This window comes from Dipteris shenzhenensis, chromosome 16, assembly GCF_047967505.1.
Source record: "Dipteris shenzhenensis isolate YYH24624 ecotype China chromosome 16, Dip_SZ_1.0, whole genome shotgun sequence".
Classification (NCBI taxonomy): domain Eukaryota; kingdom Viridiplantae; phylum Streptophyta; class Polypodiopsida; order Gleicheniales; family Dipteridaceae; genus Dipteris; species Dipteris shenzhenensis.
This window is the reverse complement of record NC_141611.1, coordinates 26,145,655-26,172,852: the sequence shown is the minus strand read 5'-3', so window position 1 is coordinate 26,172,852 and position 27,198 is coordinate 26,145,655. Positions and strand designations below refer to the sequence as shown.

At 40.9% G+C, this 27,198-nt stretch overlaps 1 protein-coding gene across 3 annotated transcripts; it reads left to right on the top strand.

The window, feature by feature from the left end:
* The first annotated feature begins 10,783 nt into the window (after positions 1–10,783).
* On the top strand, positions 10,784–14,375 carry LOC147892747 (pentatricopeptide repeat-containing protein At1g11290, chloroplastic-like). 3 transcript variants are annotated; one of them, XM_087387271.1, is made up of 3 exons: positions 10,784–10,885; positions 11,077–11,913; positions 12,037–14,375. In XM_087387271.1, exons 2-3 carry the CDS (start codon positions 11,377–11,379, stop codon positions 13,999–14,001), a joined length of 2,502 nt encoding a protein of 833 aa, XP_087243397.1. In that variant the 5' UTR covers positions 10,784–10,885; positions 11,077–11,376; the 3' UTR covers positions 14,002–14,375. The 3 variants fall into 3 exon arrangements, with proteins under 3 accessions (XP_087243397.1, XP_087243396.1, XP_087243398.1); XM_087387270.1 differs by having other exon boundaries at positions 11,077–14,375; XM_087387272.1 differs by lacking the exon at positions 10,784–10,885 and having other exon boundaries at positions 11,759–11,913; positions 12,027–14,375.
* The last annotated feature ends 12,823 nt before the right edge of the window (positions 14,376–27,198 follow it).

Genomic DNA, 27,198 nt, shown 5'->3' with positions numbered 1-27,198 from the left:
GGTTTCGTCAAACTTGGGGTGACAAAAAAAGACCATCAACATTTGGCGATCCTACTGGGGAGTCACATGCTGAAAGTCTTAAGTAGGGAATTGAGCAAATTGAGAATAAGAGTCTATAGAACTAAGTGCACAAATTCTTGAAAGAGTAGCTTATGCTAACTTGAGTAGATCTACAACAATTGCTAGAATTAGCAAATTATTATAAAAGGTTCCTCTCATGACAATACGAGTATTTTGGTACCTTGCAGACCGATCTGATGATTAGTGTCTAGAATGAGAATTGCTCTTAGGGAGCCCTTTGTATCATTCAAGCAATAAGGAATGTTTGACACACACTCAATGAGGAGAGAAAGATATGTGACAAGAAGAGAAAAGCATCTGTGATGAGGTAGAAGAGGTTGGTAGAATATGGCAGAACAAGAAGTTGGCATGAATTTTGAGCCAATAAGGGATGAGCATTGGGACCATGAGGAGGTGTCAAAGGACCATCTGCAATCTGCAACAAAGAGATCGAGATAGACAATCACCTGGCCACGTGCAGAGAGAAGTGGCTTTTGATTACCACACGATACTAGGTGTGAACCGATACTAGAAGATGACATCAAGAAAGAAAATGCATAGTCCTGTCCCATTGTCCAGAAATAGAACACCTAGTCTTGTGCCTTTATCAAGGACTATGATCCCAAGTTCTGCACCATTACTATGGTGTGGCTACATCTGTCATCAACAACCGCGTCCAGCACTTCTAGGTCTTAGTGGCTAGAAGGTGAATACCTAGTCCACCACCTGTTAGAGGATGTTGCCATGAGTATATCCACATGGATGAATACTGACACTAGAATGCACGACATAAGGATGAGTCATGACTATGATGATGATGAGCCATCCAAGGGTCATAAGTTTGCAAATGTCAAGGTAAAACTAGCAAGGCCAAGTTTTGGGATCTCAAGGGAATTGAAGATGCAAATCCCTATAGTCACTTGCAGTGTTTCTTGTGAGTCTGTCACATTAATGGTGCTATGATAAAGAGAAATATTTGAATTATTTTCCTTGTACATTGATCAAGATGGCACAATGCTAGTTTAATCAATTTCCAATTTGTTACTTCAAGGATTGGCAACAAATGTTTGAAGTTTTTCTTAAGAGGTCTAGATAGGAAATGAGGAGTGTCAAGCTCAGTGAATTAAAGCAAAAGGAACACGAGTCTATATAAGAGATTTTGTGCTAAGAATACAAGCTTGATCAATCAATTCAGCACACCACCACATGACAAGTCATACCTTAGGTCTCCAGAATCAGTCAAACCAACGAGGACATATGAAGAACTTCTGCATGGAGCTATTGCTTTGAAAGAGCGGGCTTGTTAGAAAGAATATTGAGGTGAGTGATGACAAAGATGCCTCTACAAAGCTTGATAAGATGAAGTCGACATTGAAGAAGGTTCCAAAAGAAATGGGTTCATGGATGATTTTTTCATGTTACTTTTGTCAAGAAGTGAAACTTTTATATTGGCATCAAAAGTTTATATGCCCTAATAAAAAATAAATTTATGAAACATTCGCCAAGATTTTAAACTTTTATTCAAAAAAGTTTAAAAGTTTCGCCAAGATTTACATATTTTACCATAGAAATTCAAAAGAAAATATATAAAATCATACTATGTTTTGTCAATATAGTGAAACTAAAAAATTTCGCCTAATAAACTTTCACCAAGATTTTATTTTAATATAAATGTATAGCTTCAATAAAAACATCCATGAATGGGTTTTAGAGAAAAGACGAGTTAGGAAGAAAAATGGCCCAACGAGTATTTTAGGAAGGGAGATGATTATAAAACCCAAGTATTGTGGAGCTTGCACTAAATATGGGCATAATGAATCCAATTTTTAGTGGTACGTAAATAAGAAAACACTAGAGGTGAATGAGCTTGAAAACCTGAGTAGGGTATGGGCAAACGTAAAAATGGTAAGAACAAAAATCAAGGTCCTTCATTTATCCGATGTTATTTCTGTAATGGTAATCATACTTAGGCTGAGTCCATTACGGTAAGAGCATTTGAAATTGCTCAAAAACAATATGGAAGACATAAAGTGGATCCTGGATGCAAATTCCTATTAGCAAAGCTTCCAAATTTAGTGAATGCTAGTGCAAGAACTTGGTCACAAGGTCTAGTGAATAGGAGGGATAGTCCATCACCTCCTATAGGGGCTCTCAATTGGAAAGCACAGATACAAAGTGTTTCATGGATATCTTGGGAATTGAAGGGTAAAGCCCCAGGTGTGGATCTACCACCTGACCTAAATGTAGTTCCACCAACGAATAACTCGGTCGAGTAAGAATAAGAAGGAATAGAGTTCTAAAGGAGACCAAAGTCCTGAAATAGCAAAAGCATGAGAGTTTTTTGAAAATATGAAGGTTAGCTTGACAGTGGTGGAATTACTGTACCATATTGTGGAGAGTTTCTCCTTCATCAGCTCTAGAATGAAGAAAATCCCACTAAAAAAGTAGACTCACCATTTTAGTCATCGACACTCCAATGGTGGATGAAGAGGTACTACTTATCATTATAAAAATAAAAAAGCAAAGAATAAAGCTGTGGTCAACAAACTGAAGTTGAAGAATATGAAGCCTTCACCATTCCAAGTTCAAAGGGTGGATCAAAAACCAGTTCAACCAATAGACATGCTCTCTGATGTTGTGCATACCATTGGTGGGAATTCCTACATAGTAAGTCTGATGGTAATCCCTATGGAACAAAATGTTTACCCACTGTTGCTTGGAAGACCTTGAATAAAAAGTACAAAAGTATTGCATGATTGGGGTTCTGAGTTAATGGCAATTAAGATTGGAGGGAGAAAATACAAATTCCTACCAATCCAACTCAAAGTACCAAAACCTTGCAAACCAAAGGATTTAGAAGTCCAAGATTAGTGCTCACAGCATGTTGAAACTCGGCTCATGAACTCCAAATCTGGGAGAGCTTGACCATCTCTTCCAGATGGCCACCAAACTCGAATAAAGGATAAAGGATGATAAAATAGCTGCATATCAGAATCTTTATCCAAGTAAATGCAATGAAGATTTAGAAGGTGAAAGAGAATTAGCCGAGCCAAGACTAACAATCGCTCGGCTCAGCTTTGAACAATTGGTCCAAGAACCCACCCAAGAATTGAATCTAGGAGTAGAGGGGGAGCCAAAAATAGTTGTTATCAGTACCCATATGATTGTCGACTAGCTTCAACTAGTTTATTATATGGAGTACCAAGATGTTTTTATGTGGAGTTATATTGATTTGAAAGGGGTTCCTATGGAGATCTATCAACATGGAATCCCATTAATACCATATGCACAACCCAAAGGTACAAAATGAATCATAATTATGCCAAATAGGTCAAGGCAAAGCTAGATAAACTCATTCAGGATGGATCATTTATGCAATTGAATCTTGAATTGATTGGATGTTCCTATTGTGGTAGTACCTAAAAAGAATAGAAAGCTCATAATGTATGTAGATTATAGGAAGTTGAATGCCCAAATTGTACTAGATCCATTATCTAAACCCATTCACAGATGGTATACTTGACCAAGTTGCAGGACATGAGATGTGCTCATTCATGGATAATAGAAGTGATTTTTCGTCTACATGTGCTGAAAGTGAGGATCAGACTAAAACCGCCTTTGTTACTGAATGGGATGTTTATGCCACAAAGGTCATGCCATTTGGGCTTAGGAATGCATTTTCTACCTTCCAAACGTTTATGGGTGAAAACTTTCATAGACTACTCGATCAACTTTATTTCTATCTCCTAGATAATTGCAGTGTGACACTCCACATTTTTGTGTGACGCTCCAAATTTTGTGTATAAATTTCTTTTTAGTTTTGTTAGTAGTAGTCATTTGTGAAATTTATTTGCATGTCAATTTTGAGTTTTGAAAATATGAATAAGTGATTTGAGATTTAACAAATCCAAAAATATATATGTATGCATGGGAGTTGTATCGAGAGTTTGAGGTTTAAAAGAGTGTCTAGCTTTGCGAATTCTAAAGGAGAGCTTGGAAAGGAGTGATTGATTTAAAAAGAACTAAAGTTATTGCTAGAATGGTCCAAGAATGGAGAAAATTGGTCGTGCAAGGCAAGAAAAGGAGGATAAAGTGGAAAATCTAGCTAAAAGTGGGGAAAAGCAAGTCGCACCTTTCTTTGATAAAAATAGCAGTCACTATTTTGACCATAACTTTTGATCCAAAACTTTGACCAAGGAGCTCCTTTTTTTGTTGCAAATCTGAGATTGAGATCTACAACTTTATAGAAGAGGTCAAGATCGAATTCAGCAATCTATTAAGTCGATAAGTCATCATACATAGAGGCAACATATTCGAGAAGCTCTGAGAGTACAAGTGAGAGTGAGATTCATCTTCCATCTATGATTGTATCATCTTGAATGAGATTGAGATTCATTGCGACACCTTGGTGTGAGTGAGAGTGAGAAACCTGATGTGAGTGAGAGTGAGAGTAAGAAACCTGATGCGAGTGAGAGTGAGAGTGAGAGTGAGAATAGCTCGGGGGTGGTCGAGCGGTTCGAGCTCTGTACATGGAGTATTGTGACTCCAAGATTGATTGTAAACAATTTTGATTCAATACAAAGTCTCCTTCTATTGTATCTCAGTTTTCTCCTTGTCTCTATGGAATCAATCTTGATTTCAAGGTTCGGAGCGTCTCAAGTGGTATCAGAGCGGGTTGAATTCTTGACTGTGAGTGAGAGAGATGGCTGACTGCGATGAAGTTCAATAGAAGATGTCCGAACAGTATCTTTTGATTCAGATACTAAAGAGCTAAAATGGATAAAAGGCAAGGTTGTGGGCTGATACTTCTGAAAGAAACGAGACAAATGGAGATCTCAACAAGGGTATTTATGTAGAAATACCTTGAGATGATCATGCTACAGGACCAAGACCATGGAAGAGGACAAGAACGGAGGAAGATGATGTTGACAATGATGTTGCAGATACAAGACCTTGCAACAGAACAAGAGTGGAAGAGGATGTTGTTGAATCATCTCTTAGGCAAGTCTTCAAGAAGGCAAAACTTTTAGAATTTGATGGTGAAAAGAAGACTGGAGAAGATCTTGAAGCTTGACTCGAAGAGCTTGAAAATTTCTTCACCCTACGAGAACTTTATGAGGTTGGAAAGGCAAAGATTGCGTCTCTTCAACTCCATGGAGTCGCAAAGTTATGGTGGAAGTATCATCTACAGGTTAGAGAAAAACCAAGTGAACTTATCACTTGGGCAGAATCTCGAGCCATAGCTGAAAAGAGGTATTGCTCCCCTCACTATTACATGAAGGAAAAAAATGAAAATTTATAACTTTAAGCACGTTCAAGAGGGAAAGAACAACCTCTCTGTAGATGAGTATAAGGAAAAGTTCCTCCGATTGCATAAATATGCACTTGAAGTGATAGGTGACTCTCTTACACATAAGTTTGTAGAGGTCTTATAGGGAGGATCTTTTATACATGATGAAAGGGACTAGATCCAAGGACTTCTTGGATGTTGTGGCCAAGGAAGAAAATTTCAAGAAATTAGAAGCATACAACGAATGAAAAGCGACAAAGACAAAGATGATTCCAACAAGTCATCCTTTTCCAAGAGTTCAGAGTTCAAATATTTCCCAACAAAGATCATAGTTTTCTAGTGCAAATAAATTTTGAGGATGGAGAAACAATAGGATGGTAGAAATCTTAGAAATCAAAGAATATTTTTTCCTTATAGTCAAGAGGGAAGCCAGAGCAAAGATCAAGCTAATAAAGTTGCTGGGAACCAGAAAGGTCAACAAGCATCTCCTTGGAAAAATGATCCTACTTTGAACAAGCAGGAAGGCTTGGATTGTGCTTTAGGTGTGGAGAACAAGGACATCAGACATTTGATTGTCCACATAAAGCCAAATTCAATTTTGTCAAAGGATCCAAGATGGAAGCTAAGATGGGCAAGATGAATCCAATCATCGACAAAGTAGAGGAAGAAGGTAAGTCATCTGAACCTACACTAAAATGCATGGTTTCTTCTACATCTCATACACATGCCACTGTCATTAGAGTAAAAGGGAGGATTGGGGCTCACGACATAAATTTCCTAATTGATTCGGGTAGCACAAATTCTTTTATCTCTCCTGAACTCATACGGGAACAACACTTAGAAGTTGGGAATAAGATAAGGAAACCCATCCAATATGCTAATGGGAAAATACACTATACCCAAGGTCTTATTGAAAATTCATAATTTACCTTAGTGCATAGAAAGTGTAAGGGGATTTTTTATGCCATAGACATGGGGAGTTGTGATGCCATAATTGGATAATTGACTGTGGAAAAAGAACCATCAACTTTTCTGGAGTAGATGGTAGAAATCAAGTTATTCAAGGAGAGGAAAGGGATACTCAAGCTTTTCTTATTTCAATCATGAAATTGTTAAGAGGAATGAGACAAAGTTGTGATACATTCTTGGTATTTGCTAAAAAGATTGAGGAGGAAACTCATAAGATTGAGGGAGAGAGTCAAAAGGAAGAACTACTTGAATATGTTTGAAAAATCCTTGATGAGTTTTCTGATATCTTTCTTGATGATCTACCAGGGATGCCACCGCCTCGACATCTTGACCATGCTATAGAACTAGAACCAGTTTTTGACCTCATTGTAGGGCCCCTTATAGATTCAATGTGGATGAATTGAAGGAATTGAAAATTCAATTAGAGGATTTATAAAAAAAGGGGTTTATTCAACCTAGCATTTCTCCTTGGGGTGCTCCAATTTTATTTCAAAAGAAAAAGGATGGAACATATTGGTTATGCATTGACTATAAAGGATTCAATAGGCAGACCATCAAGAATAAATATCCTCTACCTCACATGGATGAGTTGTCTCAATTGAGCGGAAGCACAATCTTCTCCAAGATTGATTTAAGATCGGGATATCATCAAATATGTATTAAGAAAGATGACATCCTAAAGACTGCTTTTAGAACTCGATATGGTCATTATGAATTCACATTTCTTGCTTTTGGACTCACCAATGCACCTGCCACTTTTATGTGGCTGATGATGAATGATGTGTTTTGTGAATTTCTAGATGATTTTATTTTGGTTTTCCTAGATGATATTTTGGTATATTCAAAGAACGTGAAAGAACATGAGATGCATCTTAGGAAAACACTTGAAAAATTAAGGGAACATAAATTATATGGAAAAAGGAGTAAATGCTTCTTTGCTAAAGATAAAATTGTTTATTTGGGACGACTTATTTCCAAAGAAGGCATTTGTATAGGTCTGATAAAGCAAAAGTGATTCAAGAATGGCCAAGACTTAAAACAGTGAGAGATGTGAGGAGTTTTATTGGTTTGGCACTATATGAGAGAAAACATATCAAGGATTTTTCAAAAAAATAACGTCCCCTTCGACAGACATGATAAAGCAAGGAAAAAAACTTATATGGAATGAGAAATGTCAAGAAGCTTTTGATACATTAAAAGAAAAGGTGGTAGAAAATTGCATCGTGAAAATACTTGAGATGGGAAAACCTTTTATTGTGACTTGTGATGCGAGTGGGATACAAATTGGATGACATGTTCTTTCTCAAGATGGTAGAGTAGTGGAATACGAATCTAGAAAACTTAGAAGACATGAAGAGAAATACCCCACTCATGATCGTGAATTGCTTGCTATTGTTCATGCATTGAAACATTGGAGACATTTTCTACTTGGTGTGAGGCTTGAAATTTGAATGGATCATCAAAGTTTGAAATATATTCTTACTCAAACTTTGTTGAATACTAGACAAAGGTCATGGATGGATCTTCTTTCCAAATATGATTTTGAGATTAAATACATTGAGGGCAAAGAGAATAAGGTGGCTGATGCTTTGAATAGACGTCCTCTTGTGAACGCCCTAACCATTGTTCATTCTGTTTTAATGGAAAACATTAAGGCTGAAATTGAACAGAATTCTTTTTATGTTACTATCCTTGACAAGCTTGCCAAGAATCCTTCTGAGAGAGTTGAGGGAAGATTTCACTTAGTAAATGGGAATTTGTATTGTAACGGCAGACTTTGTGTGCCTAAACAATCTTCTTTTAAGGCTAAAATTTTACATGAATGTCATGATGCACCATTCTCTGGACATGCAGGATATAACAAAATGTACAGCAAGGTTAGAAAGTCTTTCTTTTGGCCTAATTTGAAGAATAATGTATGTTGCTATGTTAGGGAATGTTTACATTGTTAATGAGTCAAAATTGAACAACATAGAATGCGAAGTCTAATGGAACCCCTAGACATTCCTCTTCAAAAGTGGGAATCTATTTCAATGGACTTCATCACTAAATTGCCTATTACTAGAGGGGGGGTATGATACTATTCTTCTTGTTGTTGATCGTTTGACCAAAATGGCCCATTTCTTTCCAATGAAAAAGGTTGATGGTGCTCTTGAGGTAGCCAAATTATTTGTTAGAGAAATCTTTCACTTGCACGGTATGCGTAAGAGTATTCTTTCTGACAGGGATTCAAAGTTCACATCTAATTTTTTATGCACTATATCTAAAGCCATAGGAGCTGAACTTAAAATGAGCACAACATTTTATTCGCAAACGGATGGGGAAACTGAAATAGTAAATCATTTTCTGGAAGACATTCTTAGAATGTATGTTAATGGGAAGTAAACTAATTGGATTGAATTCTTATCTTTGGCTGAGTTTGCTTACAATAGTACGTGGCATAGCTCAATTCAAATGACTCCCTTTGAAGCTATATATGGACAAAATTGTCATTCACCAGTTAATTTCTCTGATTCTGAGAACAAAGTTGAGATTTCAAAACAAATGCTTAGAGGATGGATAAGGAAGTCAAACACATCCGAGATTGTATTAAAAGAGCATAGGGCAGACAAAAACATTATTATGACAAGAACCATAGTTTTCGAGGATTCAATTTGGGTGACATGGTTTTTTTGAAAATCATTCCTAAGAGAAGTAATTTAATTCTTGGCAGAGATAGAAGGTTCTCACCTCGTTTCAGAGGACCTTTCAAAATAGTAAAGCAAGTGGGAACATTGGCTTACCAACTTGAATTGCCTGAGAATATCAAAGTACATCCTGTTTTTCATGTGAGCTTATTGAAAAGTTATGTTGCTAATCCTTCTCACGTTTTGTAGGACGCATCTAGAATTCAAGAAGATGGAGCATTGAAGGTTGAACCCCAACTTACTTTGGATAGACAAACCAAGTAACTTAGAAATAGAACAATAGTAGAAGTTTTGGTAAAACGGGATGTAAATCCTATAGAGGATGTTACTTGGGTAGATTTAGATTCACTTTTTGCTGAGTTTTCTTCTTTTAAACTCTGAAGACAGAGTTTTTCAAAGAGGGGGTGATTGTGACGCTTCATATTTTGTGTATAAATTTCTTTTTAGTTTTATTAGTAGTAGTCATTTGTGAAATTTATTTTCATGTCAATTTTGAGTTTTGAAAATACCAATAAGTGATTTGAGATTCAACGAATCCAAAACAATATATGTATGCATGGGAGTTGTATCGAGAGTTTGCAGTGCGGATTCTAAAGGAGATCTTGGAAAGGAGTGATTGATTTAAAAAGAAATAAAGTTATTGCTAGAATGGTCCAAGAATGGGGCAAATTGGTCGTGAAGGGCAAGAAAAGCAGGATAAAGTGAAAAAGCTAGCTAAAAGTGGGGAAAAGCAAGTCGCACCTTTCTTGGAAAAAAATGCAGTCACTATTTCGACCATAACTTTTGATCCAGATTTCTGATTGAGGACCTGTTTTTTTTGTTGCAAAGTTGAGATTGAGATATACAACTTTACAGAAGAGGTTGAGATCGAATTCAACGATCTATAAAGTCGAAAACTCAGAATACACAGAGGCATCATATTCAAGAAGCTCCGAGATTGAGAGTGAGATTCTTCCATCTGTGATTGTATCATCTTGAATGAGAGTGAGAGTGCGAGTGAGAGTGAGATTCATCTTCCATCTATGATTGTATTATCTTGAATGAGAGTGAGATTCATTGCAACACCTTGGTGTGAGTGAGAGTGAGAAATCTGATGCGAGTGAGAGTGAGAATGAGAATGAGAATAGCTTCGGGTGGTTCTCCCTTTATTGTATTTTAGTTTTCTCCTTCTCTCTATAGAATCAATCTTGATTTCAAGGTCCGGAGCATCTCATGCAGTGTATACTCGACTGTCTTTGTTCATTTAGTTTATTTGGGGAAGGTGTTTGACAGATTTAGACAAGTAGGTATTTCATTAAACCCTACCAAAAGTGTATTTGTATGAACTCACTACGAAGGATATGAGGTTTCTTGAGTTGTCTGATACCTCATACATTGAAGAAGCATGCTTCTGAAACCCCCATTCTCGGACAACTAGGGTGGGGTATCAAGTGGACAAACGGTGTCTCGCTGAGCTAATGTGCTCTGGTTCTTTTCTAAAAATGTTGAATATTGCTTAGCACGCCTAAGGCTGTGTTCACACCACGCTCCAAAAAGTGTTGTGTAAAGGGCTACTGTCCTAGTTGGCCCACTAGGAGGGACGGGCCTGGACACACAAAAGATTTGTGTCGGGCCCATGAAGCCGCCCACTCCATGACCGTTGGGGTGCTACCTATCGTACTAGTTGGCCTAATAGGAGGGACGGGCTTGGACAGTGACACAAAAGTTCCAGAAAGGCCGCCCACTTCATGGCCTACACTCCATGGCTTACAGACATAAACTAGCAAGGCTGATGGATGTCGCAGCGGCCATACTCCAACTCTATTTCCTCCTCCATGGCCGGTGGATGCTGCGAACCGAGCATACACTCGAAGACTACCCATCATCCATCAACCCATCGGTATGCAAGGTTTGAGTACGAATCTCTGCAGTTTATCTTTAATGATTGCCCGCTGGCACATAAGGTCAACTGAGAATCATATATCTGCTACGGTTTTGCTGTTCTAGAGGGCGGGTGAATAGGTTGAACCGAGCTGCAGGACTTCCATCACCGCTAACAATATTAGATCGCTCATGATTACATGTTCATAGCTATTGGCAAGACAGCATATTGGAAGTGCCGTTACAGATGCTGGTTCTACAAGGCACCGGCTTGCTGGAGGAGGGCAAAGAGATGGAAGGAACAAAACTTCTTGTGGCGCTATGGAGGACGCAAGAACACTCTGCCGTAGGGAGTCTCTTGCAGGATTGCATCAACATGAAAGCGTTTCCAGAGAGGGAACAACTTCTTGCACACAAAAGCATTGGTGGTTAATGTTTCTGAAGAACACCATTATCAGAATGTATGTCCAGCGTGGGAAAATACTGCATGCACACTGAGTGTTTGACCAAATGCATGAACAAAATGTGTTCACATGGAACTTGTTGATGGCCAGCTATGCAAAATATGGCCCCGCCGAGGAGGCTCTGAAACTATTTTGGTACATGCATTCCTATGGTGTGATTCCTGACGATTTCACATTTGTGAGTGTTTTGAAGGCATGTGCGTGTCTAGGATCTCTAGAGCAAGGAAAGCATATCCATGCATTCATAATAAGAAGTGGAACAAAGCCAAATATGTTTTTGGAAAGCACCCTCGTTGACATGTATGCCAAATGTGGAAGCTTAAAGGATGCATGTCAGGTGTTCCACCAAATGCATGAGAAGGATCATATCTCATGGAATGTCATTATAAAAGGATATGCCAGCAATGGACTCGCTAATAAAGCTGTGAAGGTCTTCCGGCAAATGCAGCTAGAAGGGATGAAGGTGAATGAGGTCACTTATCAAAGCATTCTGAAGGCTTTTGCCAGTCCTGAAGCCCTTGAACAGGGGAAACAGATCCATGCTCACATCACAAACAGTGAATTTGAGTCCAGTGTCTTTTTGGTGAGCACTATTATTGATATGTATGCAAAATGTGGGAGTATAGAGAATGCACGTGCTGTGTTTGACAGATTTTCTAAACACAATGTGGTCTGTTGGAATGTGATGATTGCAAGGTATGCACAGGCTGGGCATGATAAGGAAGCGTTCAAACTCTACAGGGAAATGCAAGAAGCAGGTGTAGATCCTGACATTGTGACTTTCACAACAATCCTCCAGGTATGTGCAGATGTAGCAGCTTTGGATGAGGGAATGCAAATCCATGCTTATATCATCAAAACTGGGCTTGAGTCTGATGTATTTATGGGAACCACGCTTGTTAATATGTATACCAAATGTGGGAGCATAGATCTTGCGCGCGGAGTTTTTGATCGGATGTGTAAAAGAAACATTTACACTTGGGATGTGATGATTGCAGGATATGCCAGGTATGTACCTGCTGAGGTCTTTAGTCTGTTTGAACAGATGATAATTCAAGGTGAGAAACCCAGGGGAGCTACTCTTGTGAGCATTCTCAATGCATGTGCCAGCCTAGAAGCTCTGCAACAAGGCAGGTGGATTCATGCCTTTATGCTTGAATTTGGGATTGATCCAAGTATGTTTGTATCAAGCACCCTGGTTGACATGTATGCAAGATGTTGGAGCATGGAGGACGCTCACCAGGTTTTCAAAACAATGCCTAATAGAGACTTAGCTTCATGGAATGTGATAATTGCAGGGTGTGCAGATTGCGGGCAGGCCAAAGAGGCATTTAGGCTTTTTTGGCAGATGCAGCAGGAAAATATGCAGCCAAAAGAGATCACTTACGTGAGCATTCTGAAGGCATGTGACAACCCAGAAGCCTTGGAACAGGGCAAGCAGATTCATCTTCATATAATCCAAAGTGGTGTCCAGATGAACTCCTCTGTTTGGAATACCCTTGTAAGCATGTACACAAAATGTGGGAGTCTAGAGTGTGCAATTGAAGTATTTGACCAAATGCCTATACAAAATGTGGTCTCGTGGAATGTGATAATTTCGGCACTTGTCAAGGATGGGCAAGTTAGGAAGGCTTTTGAGCTGTTTTGGTTGATGCAACAAGAAGGCCTGAGGCCAGATGCAGTTACCTTTCTGAACATCCTTAAAGCATGTGCTAGTCTTAAAGACCTGAAACAGGGCAGAGAGATGCATGTCTATATTCTAAAATGTGGGCTTGAAACAGATTTATCTGTGATGAACAAGCTTATTGAAATGTATGCCAAATGTGGTAGTGTACAAGATGCAGGCCAATTGTTCGAAAGAGGGACTCGAGATGTGATCTCCTGGACTGTGATGATTTCTGGATATGTACAGAATGGAAATAATGAGCAGGCTTTAAATCTTTTCTGGAGAATGCAGCAAAAGGCAACGAGGGTGGATGAGATTACTTTTGTGAGCATCTTGAAGGCATGTGCCAACCTAGCAGTGTTGGAACAAGGCAAGAATATCCATGCTCACATAATTAGAAGTGGATCTGAGGTGGACGTTTCTATTGGAACTGCTCTGGTTGAGATGTATTTCAAATGTGGCAGCATGGAGGATGCTGTCGATGTATTTCATAAAATGCCCGAACATGACCTAGTATCATGGACTGTGATGATTGCAGGATATGCTTTGCATGGGCATGCCACAGTAGCCTTGGGAGTCCTTGAACAACTGCAACAAAGTGGATTGAGACTTGATGACATAACCTTTCTTAACATTATCTCTGCATTCAGTCATGCGGGATTTGTGGAAGAAGGACAATTTATTTTTGCTTTAATGAACAAAGATTATGGTATTGTTCCAACAATGGAGCATTTTGCTTGCATGGTCGATCTTATTGGGCGTGCTGGGCGCCTGGAGGAAGCTGATAGCATCTTAAAGAATATGACAATCGAGCCTAGTGCAATTGTGTGGAAAGCTTTACTTGGTGCTTGCAGAATTCATAAAGATGTTCAGCTAGCAAATTGTATCTCGGACTATCTTTTAGAGTCAAAACTAGAAAGTGCTGGAGCATTAGTTATTTTGTCAAACATCTATGCTGCAGCTGGCAGCTGGGATGCTATATCAGAAGTGAATGCAAGTTATTGATCTGCAAGCAAGGAGACGTAGTACAGGTTAGTGTGTTTCTTGCAGAAGATAAGTATGAGCTGTATAGCTACACTATGCTGCCAAAAAATTGTGAGAGCACAAGAATGTGCTAGCATTCTAGAGATGGAAATGGTTCTCCTCTCGTCACTATGGAGAAGTTGGACTTGGCATTGAGTTATAAATGTTTGCCTCATGAAACTGATTTATATTTGAAGATCATTGAATATGTGGGGACTGCTGTGTTCCTAATGGCATCAAGGCAATTTTGTGAGGGTATAGGTCATCAGGTGCATGCAGTAAGCTGGGCCTGCATCTGCTGGGATACATTGCAGATGGTACCATTTTTTTTTAGCCCCCGCCCCCCCCGAAAAAAAAAAAAACAACGTGCATGTGTGTGCACCCATGCAAACATTGGGATTCATGTCTGCACTATGATGCAATGTAAAAAGAAGCCTAAGATGGATAATAGATGCAGTCGCATGGTTTGGAGACACAGGTTTCCTGTTCCTACACTAAATCAGTGGATGTGAACATCATGAGCGCATATACACACAGAGGGGTTTGTATATTTAGTTGCACATGTTGCAATCTCACATTGCTGGAATGCAATGTTGGTCTTGAATGCGAAGCCCAACGTGACGTAGAATCTGATATACTCATCGTGTATTGTCTGAATGATCCTGGGATTGTTGCATGCTTTGGGAAAAGGGAACTATTTGGATTGTCTTGTTGAAGAAGACCTTCGTGCTCAGATTACAATTCTATGTCGCAAGTCAGAAGTTTGGAATACAAATGCACTCGTTGTGCTTTGTTTGAAGCATCCCAGCATTGTTGCACAGTTTGCGCAACAGGAGTGCTTGGGATTGCACTTGTGCACAGGGAGCCACTACTTGTTCACTTAGTATGCCTGCACAGGGTGTTTTGGTTGGGAGGCAAGTAGCCAAAATTTTAAAAGAGGCTTGAGTTAGAATTTTGTGATCATTCTCTTAAATCTTTACACCTAAGAGATTTTGAGGGAAAAAGATTATGGACCTAGAACATTTGCATTGGAGCTGCATTTGACCTTTCATATAATTTCAGGACTCGCGACTGAAACCTACAAGATTTCTATAATCACAGAAGTTTTGCAAGCATGGTTACTGAAATGCCACATCACCAATGGTAGAGGAGTCTGGAGAATACATATAAAATAAGCGTGATGCATTGTCAAATGGCATATAAAAGCAAGGCAACTACGAAAGGCCCTCAAAAGGCAAGCAAGTTGGACCCAAAGAGCGAATAATTCCTTGGCTCCTACAAAGCTGAAAACTGTCATTTAGTGACTAGTCCTTCTGGAATGGCCTATGGAAAGTTCCCTAGACATTCTCTGGCCGTTTTGTATGCCTGACATTCTTAGGCATTCTCAATAGGTATCCTGAGCAGACCAGCATTCCTAAGTTCCATACGAAGGGAATGGCGTTCCTTGGTAACTGTGCATGGAAAGGCACCAGAACACCATGTGCGCACTGTAGATTGTGGAACACCTGGGAACGATGTTCTAACATTCTTGGAAAGTTTTTAACACGGCTCCCAGGTGTTTTGGGATTTGGGAGGCCTCTATTGTTGTGACATCTTGGGATTTCAGGGCTGATTTTGAGGCTTCATGGATGATGGATCATTGGCATGGCTGGCACATGCTTCCAATTTATATCGTCTTGTACTCTTTTTTCCTGAATGTATTGAGGGTCGAGAGCCCAAGGCACGTGTTTGTGGCAATGTATTACATGGGCTGTTATTTTTGGGGCATGGCCTCCTTTTATTGTACTTTTTGATTAGCCTTCTCCTTTAGTGCTAGCCTTTGTCATGGCCGAGTTTGCCCTTCACCTCCGGAGTGCCGACATAAACTTAGTACGAAGACTTTGTATAAATGGATGCTCAAGCATGTGTGGGTGTGTGGATTTGTATGTGTGAGAGCATGCTTTTATACTATGGTCTACACCCACTGTTGGGCGTTGATGACATCAGTGGGGATGTCATAGAAGCTAGTCCCTGCTATGCGTGATGGAGTTATGGTTTTCAATCTTATGAGTGATTATCGTGAGATTGAAATTGCACTACGTTGTGTTTTTAGAGGATGAGTTTGGGAATGTTCTTGGATTCATCTAGGTACATGGCCTCCTTTTATTGTATCTTGCACATTTATATGTTGTACAATTTGTAGAATTTTATCAGAAGGCATTTCATTTTTTCATGATTTACAGCTGAAATGGAACCGTTAGAGCTATGAAAGGTGATTCTTTACATATTATAGTGTTGACGGTGATACAAGCAAAAAAAGAAGATAGAGAGAGTGGAAAACAAGGGTGACAGAAGCTTAGAAGACTATCAAATCTTTTCCAAGAGATTCAATGCCCATTCACATGAAGTCTTCCTCAAAAAACTCTAGATGCAAAATACATTCAGGAAGATCCTCCTAATCTTTCAAGTTACCCCCATCCATTCTTCTTCTATCACTCGTAGAAGCAATGACCAGTAACCTCCATGAACCTCATTAAACAAAACCTCAACTTGAAAACCATCAAAAAACACTCCGGTACATCCGAGTCAAACTCCAGGGACAGAATCATATTCAACTTCAAGAAAATACTTACACTGAACTAGGACAGTGGGATTAGAGACAGTGTGGGCTCCAAGTGATGAGCTAATGCACCGAGCTCCAGAGCATGTATCTTTGTACTAGGCACCAAGACGAACCCCCTATAAAAACTAACTGAAAATGGATCACACGGACTCAGAGAGAACCAAAAGACTACATAGCCCAACAAGTAGACTTAGAAGTGAAGTTCCCTCAACAACTCAGAAAACAGTCAGCCTCATAATACTACGAACCCACAGCCCACATGAAGGTTATCTTCGTGACTTTTCAAGACATCAACCCACAATCAAGATCCCACAACCAAAACTCCTAAGCTTCCATCAAAACAACAGTTTGTAACTCTCCACAAAGCCATAACAGCGCCACATCATCTCCTTGTCTATCACCAAGCTCCAGCATCCATCTCCCCAAAGCTACAGTCAACGACCAAAGAGTGAAAGGGACTGGCTAGTAGATCGCATCAACCATCTCTGCCTTACACAACCACTTCTAGTGTATGTATCCTTCTCCCCCTTGCAGAGTATTCCACGCTCATACCTCACGTCACCAACAGTCCTTCAGCTAGCAAAAAACAATACACAGCTATGCCTCAAGCTTTACTAATCCATAGCTCATCCCCAACCACACACAAACCCAACTGAACACACCTCTAGCAACAGCCAGCTTCTATATGATCTTAGCCAGACCACACATTCTCTGCACCTCTCCTGTTATCACCCACCTTCCTTCCTATGATGTTAATATTTTGTAGCCTCTCCTACATCAGCTCACATGCAAACGGATCGTCCTGTTTGTGTGGTAGCCATGCTCAACCAACTACAACAGCTCGCTATCTCTAGAGATCTCCAAAGCCAAGGTCTTCTCAGCCACACCGATCACCTGCCTGGTCAAAGGCTTCTCTACCCTCAGCCTTGAAGCGATTGTGTGTCCCGAATACTAGTCAGCTCATGCTCTCCTTGCAGCATGCCCGACACCTGTCTCCTTCACGTAATGATATCCAACACTGCAGCTTCTCTACTCTCACAGAGCACACAAGCTTATGGACTCCCTTACACGAAGATAACCAGTAGCGCTCGTAATAGCCCTTCTCTTCAACTCGATCTCATTCACCACTTAGCTGTAAACCCGGAGCACCCAAAGCTTATCCTTTCCAAACCCGGAATCCATTTGTGCCAAGCATGTAGTCGAAAATCCACATCTCGGCACGTACGTATGCCTTCACACATGCTGGTTCAGGACAATCACATAGCTGGCTATTAGGGTAAACTAGCCTATGGTTGCATGATGTTCCAACCACCGGGCTGGTTTAGGACAAAATCACATTTAGTCTAACACTGGTTAAAAAAATGAAATAAGTAAACTATCCCAAAGCTCAATCACAAACAACCACCGAGTTGGTTTAGGCACCACTAACCTGCGTTGTATCTAGCATGTGTATGATGTGCTCCTCAAACACCTTGCGTCCCGTCCGCTTCTTACATATTTCCTTTCTATTTGGAGAAACTCTCATATTTTTGTGCCAAAACGTTGTCACTGTAGGAATGACTTCCGCACTTAGGCTGTCTTTCCTTTTCTTACGTTCTGTTGAAGCCCATAGACTTCTCAGATTGGGATGATCGTGCATTTCTTCTGCTCTACGTTCAACCCCGCTGGAGTCACATTGGTTCTTTTGATTGACAACATCTTCAACATTGTGCGCCCAAGCTGTTTCTTCTTTGTTTGAGCCTTTAGGAGACACTAATAGAGCTAATGTCACCCTCTTTGCAGCTAATTGATCTAAGCTGTGCACCCCTTTCACTTTCTGTAGGCCATTTCTCAAGTTAGAGAGCATCGCCTCTTGGGCGTGCATCTCCTAAGGTGTTGGTAGGGTTGTTACTCTACAAACTTTAGGGTGCAAGCTAATGCTTATGAAGACTCGAGACTGGTAATCACCTGAATGGCCTAATGTTGCTGCCTCGAATGCTGTCACCAATCGTGACACCACAGCTCATGTTCTTTGCTCCGATGGCAATGATTGAATGCGTGCATCTACATCCACTTCTCGTTGTCGCTCTGTAAGGAGTCTTCTTTCTTCTCATTGTTTCTCCCTTCGCAGATGTTGCAAAAGTGTCTTCCATTGTCGATTCGATACTGTGCCAGTGCTTTCCTCAACCCGCACTCTGTTCTTTGTGCTTTGACCTGGCTTTTTGACTTTTTTGTCTCGTAGTCTCTGTCTTCTTTTCTTGCAAGCAATGGTGAGCTACATGTTGCCATTAATGCCATGGCCACGATCAGTCCAGTATAGACCCAGAGAAGCTAGCTGGTGAGGCAAGCAAAGAATAGAAGACAACTTACCCAAAATTAGATAATGGCAAACCAAATTCTGCATAGGGTCATTTGAGGTGCGTGCGCGTTGCAGGGCGTTTGCAGGGTGGGGGCAGGTTGCAAGTACTTAATCTTTCAAGATTTGATGGGCGAGAGGTGTGAAAATTCAAAATTCATGAGAGTAGCAAAATTTCAGCCGCCGGTTTTTCCCTGATGATACACATTAGTAGACTTGGATATCTCAAACAAGAGCAATGTGGCCTAAAATGCTTCAAAACACAAATAGGCCAAAGGGCACGCTATCGAGTTTCATGTTGTGTACTATTAAATGCAATGACCTTCGGCCAAATGCTTCAAAACACAAATAGACCAAAGATGGGCGCTCAACCTTTCGCTTACGCACAACCTCTCTTAATCTATGAGCCTCCCATCGATCTGTTGCCCTATGTATGGTTCACGCCATAGAAGTAGCACCAAATCTGTGATGGGCCTTGATTCTTGTTCTTACCATTCTCACCCTTACCTTTTCCTTACTGTGATCTAGGTGAGTGACCATCTTTTCCCTAAGTCTCTATTTCCACCTGATTCATGTTTGCAGTTCTCTTCTTTGCATATCAAACTCATCATGATCATATTTGGTACATGCATCACAATATTTTGTTCTGCATTCATTTTCTCTGTATCCTTTACAAGAACACTTGTTGCCCCACTTTTCATTCTAGCCTAGGTTCTAAAAAACCCATTTCTTTTAGAGCCTTCTTCACTGTAGACTTCAATTTGTTTGGATTTATGGAAGCATCTTCCCCAATCCTTCCTTCAAACTTTTTCTTTAACTTCTTCTTGGCAGGTCTACTTTTCTCCAATTCAATAGCATGGTTTAGAAACCCTTCATATGTTCATGTTGAGTTCAAAACTTGGAGACCACAGATCAATTTGAGTGCAGCCTGTGATCAACCATGCACAAAGCGACTTATCATAGAGTGGTGTGCCATGTTGATTAATAAGAGCCCGCATTCTTAGTGCAAAATCATGGATATATTAATTCTTCTTTTGTTTCAGATCACTAAGCTTGGTGCGTACATTTTCTTCATTTATTTCTTGTTTGAACCATTTAAGGAAAGCCTTGGACAGCTATTGTCTTTGTGCCAACATGGACTTTTGTAGCACATAATGTGTGTGTAGAGTAGTGGCAAAGCTCTACTTGTATTTACGTTAGGCTAAGAATAATCTCTCTTAGGAATGTAACATGCATGTTCTACATGCAACTCCTACATGCAAGTCTTGCATGCAACTCTTACATGCATGCTCTATATGCTCTATATGCATGTAGTTTGTACATGCAACTCCTACATGCAAGTCCTACATGCAACTTCTAGATGCAAGTTCTACATGTAGAAAGAGAATGTCTTTCAATTCCTACATGCAGAGAGAGAAGCTCTCCAACTTGTATAAATACCCCATAATGGAATGAAGCCCATACTCTTTAGGGCATTGTGTTGAGTTCTCCTTTGGTATTCCAAGGAATTGTCTCGAAGTGTCCATGCTTCCTTACACTCCACGTCCAAAAGCATGTCCTAACCTTGCAACTCCTCCTCCCTTCTCCTCCCTCTCCTCCCTCTTCACCTCCCTCCTCCTCCTCCTCCTCCCTTCTCCACCCTCTCCCCTCCCCTCTTCTCTTAACCTTCTTCCTCTCCCACTCCTATGCTCCCCCTAAACCCTTAGTCCCTCAACCCTTGACCTCCATGATCTATGAGGGAGACCCGTTCTCTAACATGTACTCTACCTTGAATCTTTGATCCTCCTTCTAAACCCTGAACCTCTTCTAAACCCTGGAACCTCCTTCTAAACCGTGGAACCTCCTTCGGAACCATGACCTCCCTTTAACCCCTAAACGCCTCCTAAACCCTTCAATCCCCAATGAAGGCGAAAGCCTTCATTACCCCAATCATGATGATGCATGTTCCTTTCACACATGCATGCTTTATGCTTGCTTACCACACTTGAGCTTACGTCTCTCACCGGAATATGACCTGAGGTTCTAAGCTACAGTTATACTACAAACGACGACACCAATATATCTGTAGGTGACAAAAAGCCTCGTAACCCTACATTCTGAGAATACCCTACTCTTCTTGCGGAAGCCGTGGGAAAGAGCCAACATTTGGCGCCGCTGTTGGGGAGAGTGGTGTCTCAATTAACGAGAGTAAACATATGCAAGTATGTATAAAAAACAAACTACCATGAACTTTCACAAGCATAGCACTCAAGGGCAAGGAGAGTAATATTTTTTCCAACTCTAGCCAAAAATATCAACCCCAAGCATCAATTTTGCATTACTACCTTATGAAATTTCTTTATTTCTTAATAAGAAGCCACTAGGATAATAAATCAGGCTATCTAATGGACACCAATGTGTAGAGTTTGCAATTTTGAACATTTCACTTTTTTATAGAAGAGCGATTCGAGCTAACCATGAGAAGTTATGGCCCGTGAAGAGTTTAGGGTTTAACCCTAACCCTAAACCGATTCCTATAAAAACCCACTCCACCCCCTCATTCTTCTTCTTCCACATGTAGCCTCCATCCTCTTCCCCATTACGAGCCCTACGCAAGACCCTCCTCCCTCTCCATCGACCACCACCCTACTCCCATCCTCATCGGTGAGTTGTTTCGAGCCCTTCTCATAGCAATAACCTAGCCATCCATCCACTATCCATTCACCCTCAACAATCTTGTTACATTGAGAAAGACTTGGGAGAGTGTTGTAGGTGATCATCTCCTCCTCCCTTTGAATTTTTGTCAAAGTTTTCCATCCGTCAAGTTTCCACCCTCCCCCCCCCCCTGCTTCTCCACCCCTCCTCTCTCCACCCCGCACCACCACCCCCCCTCCACCCTCTCCACCCCCACCTCCCCCCCCCTCGCCCCCTCTCCACCCCCCCTCCCCCCTGCCCCCCTGCCCCCCCCAATGCCCTTGCACCCCCTCTCTCAAGGGCTTAAGGGCCTTAGGGCCCTGCACCCAAGGCAGACTGGCTGCCCATGGTAGCACATCTTGCCCTCGATAGCGATACAACAAACTAGAGGCCGGTGCTAACCGTCGTCGATGCCATCCAACTCTACTGACACTTTCTTGCCTCTACTACCTCAAGTCGTGCTTGGCCAAGCCTGCTCCAATTTGACCACACCCTCATGCCAGTCAATGAGCCATAAGGAGATCTAGTGCCAGATCATTAATATGATTGACTTACCGTTGGAACAACCTCCAAGTGGCTAACTTACCATTGGAACAACCTCCAACAAGTACTGCAGAATCATCAAGATGGCTACATGGGCACCAATTGTATTAATAGTATTGCTAATCCTCATCACCGTCTATCATTCTCCATCATCAAGCCAATGAAATGCTTCAAATGTCAAAACTATTCACTAGCTTGGCCAAGGAGGAGCATGCCCGAGCATTGGAAAGACGGATTGTAGTAGCCTTCCAAGACCAATTCCATGGAATCGCCACCACAGAGGTAATGGAACTTCGGGTGCAAATAGATGAGAAAGAGGTTGAAGAAGTGCGAATGAACCAAGCTCCTCAAGCTAAAGAGAAGGCAGTGTGGGATATGACCTTCAACCTCCACCAAAACGAAATACAGCTGACAGCAGTAGTACAAGCTACGGCAATCCTACAGACCTCCTATGACTACTTGACCTTAGCACATGCTCAGTAGGTGGAGGAACTGGCACAAGCTCAACTCACTCTAATCCAAAAAGAAGAAGAGCTCCAGGATTTCTTCCTCAACTAGCATAGGTCACCTTGCAAATGAAAAAGCTCAAGGCCTATATACATCCATCTACCATAAGTTTAAGGAAAAAAAGGTTGAAATGCAATCCCAAAAGATAATCATCTCAAAGTTTGAACTCCAATTGCTAGTGGAAAACAATGAGGCAATGGAAGACACCATCAATGAAGTCCCACTACAATGCACACCGGTGGTATACCAAGAGCTTGTGGCCACTCTACAAGCAGAAGATCAACTAAAAGCACGAGTGCTTACCCAATGGAAGCAACTCCAACTCAAGATCATATCCGCTCATTTAAACATCAAATTGGAACGTTCCATAGGGGCAAAAACTCTGCACAAAGTTTTCCAAGACTTATCCGAAGATGAAAAAATATCTTCTACTTGTCTACACATGCCAGGTTTATAACACTCAGGATAAGTGCTTTCATCGCATATGTATGCCTCATGGGTAGTCCTTACTGGTTTGTTGCCATTGCTACAAACGCTATCACTATTATCCATAGGGCATGACATAACTAACATGCCACCCTTGTAGCTGATGATTCCTGCATCCTTCACCAAAGTGATGTCTTCTGCAAAACATTGGAATACATTCTGGAGGTCCCCATCCACATTGATCGCCATTTTCCAAAACTCAGTTTCAATCCAATGAACGGATTGACAAGTAGAAACAATCAAAGAGTCATTTTCTTAGGAGCACACCACATATCTCTGTTCGAATAAATGGTGGATACAGGCTTCCTCGAAATAGAGCAAAAATTGTATGGTGCCAAGGCTTTACAACAAGATCAATTGCCCACCACAAGTTCCATAGCCATTGGGTTACCCACATGGCATCCCAAATTCGTGATCACAATAAGCCATAGCCCGAGGATGGGGCAATAAAATGGATTCGAGAGTATGTTGTCTCTGTGCCAACATGGACTTAGGTAGCACAAAATGTGTTTGTAGAGTAGCGGCAAAGCTCCACTTGTACTTGCATAAGGCTAGTAATAATCTCTCTTAGGAATCCAACATGCATCTTCTACGTGCAACTCCTACATGCATGTTCTACATGCAAGTTCTACATACAATTCCTATAGGCAGTTTGTACATGCAACTCCTACATTCAAGTCCTACATACAACATGCAACTCCTACATGCATGTTCTACATGCAAGTCCTATATGCAACTTCTAGATGCAAGTTCTACATGTAGAGAGAGAATGTCTTACAATTCCTACATGAAGAGAGAGAAGCTCTCCAACTTGTATAAATACCCCATAATGGAATGAAGTTCACACTCTTTGGGGCATTGTGCTGAGTTCTACATTGGTATTCCAAGCAATTGTCTCCAAGTGTCCATGGTTCCTTGCACTCCACATCCAAAAGCATGTCCTAACCTTGCAACTCCTCCTCCCCTCTCCTTTAACCTTGCAATCCCTCTCATCCTCCCTCCTCCTCCCTTCTCCTCCCTCTCCTCCCTCTTCACCTCCCTCCTCCTCCTCCCTTCTCCACCCTCTCCTCCTCCCTTGTCCACCATCTCCTCCTACCCCTGCTCTTACACCTTCTTCCTCTCCCACTCCCATGCTCCCCCTAAACCCTTAATCCCTCAACCCTTGTCCTCCATGATCTACAAGGGAAACCAGTTCTCCCCGGCATGCACTCTACCCTAAACCTTGGATCCTCCTTCTGAACCTTGAACCTCTTCTAAACCCTGGAACCTCCTTCTAAACCATGGAACCTCCTTTTGAACCTTGAACCTCCCTCTAACCCTTAAACTCATCCTAAACCCTTCAACCCCTAATGAAGGCGAAAGCCTTCATTACCCCAATCATGATGATGCACGTTCCTTTCACACATGCATGCACTATGTTTTCTTACCACACTTAAACCTACGTCTCTCACCAAAATATGACCCGAGGTTTTAAGCTAAACTTATACTACAAACAATGACATCGATATATCTGTAGGTGACAAAAAGCCTCGAAACCTTGCATACTAAGAATGCCTTGCTTTTCCTACAAAATCCAGGGGAAAGAGCCAACAAAAGCTATCACCAATCATTGTAATTGGCTAGCACTGTGCTACCTTGGGCAAAGTACAAGGAAATTAATTCATGTATTCTTCCTTGGTCATAGGGCCATTTATATGATTGACTCACAGAAGACTCTACATATGATTCACCTTCAAGGTACCCTTGGGCTTGAAGTAGATCCTTATGGACCCACACTTTATTGGTTGCTCTTCTTCTTTGTTGTCTTTGTTGGTGAGACTTTTGTAGAGGTTGAGCTATGGAAACAGATGTAGGCATCGATACTTAAATGTTGGTCCATTTGATGTCAATTTTGTGGGTTTATTCATCACCAAACAATGATCTATAAGTGTCTTGGATCCAACTTTTTCCAAGAATTGTGGTTTTTGTAGTTTAAAAAAACTTGCAAGGCACAACATGATTGTCCATGGAAAAAGAACCAACAACTTTAATTGAGGTACGTTTGATATTAAATTAAAATTTAGAAACACATACTCTTCAAGAATTACTTGGCCGAGTGTCTTAATGTTTCCCAAGAAATGAGGTTTTTGCTTTCTCTTCCTTAGTATGAATGGAATTATCAATGGAAGGTTTAATCTCATTAGGTAGTACCTTTGTTATAGTGTAAAAGGGCATAATCGCTATAGGTTTGTCATTGTCAAGTTGCATAATATGAGTTCCTTTAGCATTTGGCAGATGTATTGTGACCAGTGTATGCATCCAATTTGGTGATTCTTCTAACTCAAGTAAATGAGCACACCAAGAACCTTCAAGACTCTTCCCATTTGCCTTGTCCTTATAAGCATTGAATACATTTATTGATGTTGACCTATCGGTGGTATCAAACTCAATTGTGAATAGATTCCATGCATAGGGTTGAGCCTTCCAAATTTGGAGATCCACTGTTATGACTTGCTCAACCTTTCATAGGTAAATAGTATTGGAGCACCATTCATGGACCAATCTTATAGTACAAATGAAAGGTAAATAGTATTGGAGCACCATTCATGGACCAATATTATAGTACACATAATAGGTCTACCCACTATGATGTCATAGCTTTTTGGTTGGTTGAGGAAGTCCATTTCAACAAACAACACTTGGTAGGTCAGAGCAAATTTCTTATTCTTGATGTCCCTTAGAACTCCTACCAATTGGGCTATTTCTCTAGTAGCCAATTTGACCATGAGGTTTGTGCCATTCATATTAGGTCATCCCCACTTGGCCCAACATTACTTAGTGACTATGCTTACACCCGCTCCTCCATCTGAGATTGTAATCATGCTCTTATCTTGGTAGAAGATGGGAACTACTTGGTTAGTGTCATCACTCCCAAAGTACCAGCCCAACTTGTTGATTAATACCTTAAGAAGTTTTCCTCCTCAACGGGGGTTCAGGGTTCACCTGTTTTTGGGCCTCTTTTCCCGTACATCCAGTTGGAGAGGTCTCTCCAAAGAGTTGGATTTCCCCGTAATAGAATTGCAATTGGCATTTTGACCTCAGTGGATAGGAATGCATCTAGTCTAGCCACATCTTGAGGTAGAGTGATTGGTTCATGGTCCATTGACTATGGCTTTTCAAACTAGTAAAATGACATGTTGTCCTGTTTCTTTGCTTGGTGCCATGCAGGGTCCTCCTCAAACATCTTATGCCTTAGGAGTGCACATTCTTTTGTTGAACCTTGTGATCCTTCCTTATCCATTCTTTGGAGTACATGGGAGGCTTTGGGCTCTATTAGCAGTTTGACAATTTGTCCACTCTTTGGAGTACATGGGAGGCTTTTGGGGCTCTATTAGCAGTTTGACAATTAAAATGGATAGCGTTTGGTCCCTTTCTTGCACCTTTCTTGGCTTGAGGCATTGCTTAAATATTTCTTGGCAGCCGTGCACCAACTTTTGTGCCTTGAAAACTTAGGCATTTTTTCTCAATTGTAGGGTCTAGGTGTTCTCTCTATCCCTTGGGGTCATGGGTTTCCTATAGGTCAATCCCCAATTATCATCCCTTCCTTTTGGTGGTTGATTGAATTGGTTATCAATCAAGGGAGTATGACGAGAAGAGGGCAAGGTGGATGTGTCCTCATCGAACCCATTTTTGATAATCACCTTGTCCACCTTAACTATAGCCTTGCTATTTACCTCTCTAGGCTAGGATGTACTAGCCTTCTCCCTTTTGTCCTAGTTGCTTAGTTCCTTGCTAAAGGCTCTATCCTAGTTTCTAGTTATCACATTCAAGGACACAGTAGATATCTGGCCTCATTCTACACTCAGCACATTAATGCTGGCTTTAGGTTTTGTGGTAATTCTAGATTGCCAAGTAGTACTTACAAAGGTGATGCACTCCATAGCAAGAGCACAACAGTGAATCCACATTGGACATGGTTGCCATTGGCATGGTTTGGCCATCCTTCTATGGGAAATCCTTTAAGAAGTGAGGTCCTTAGTAGTTGTAGCATGAC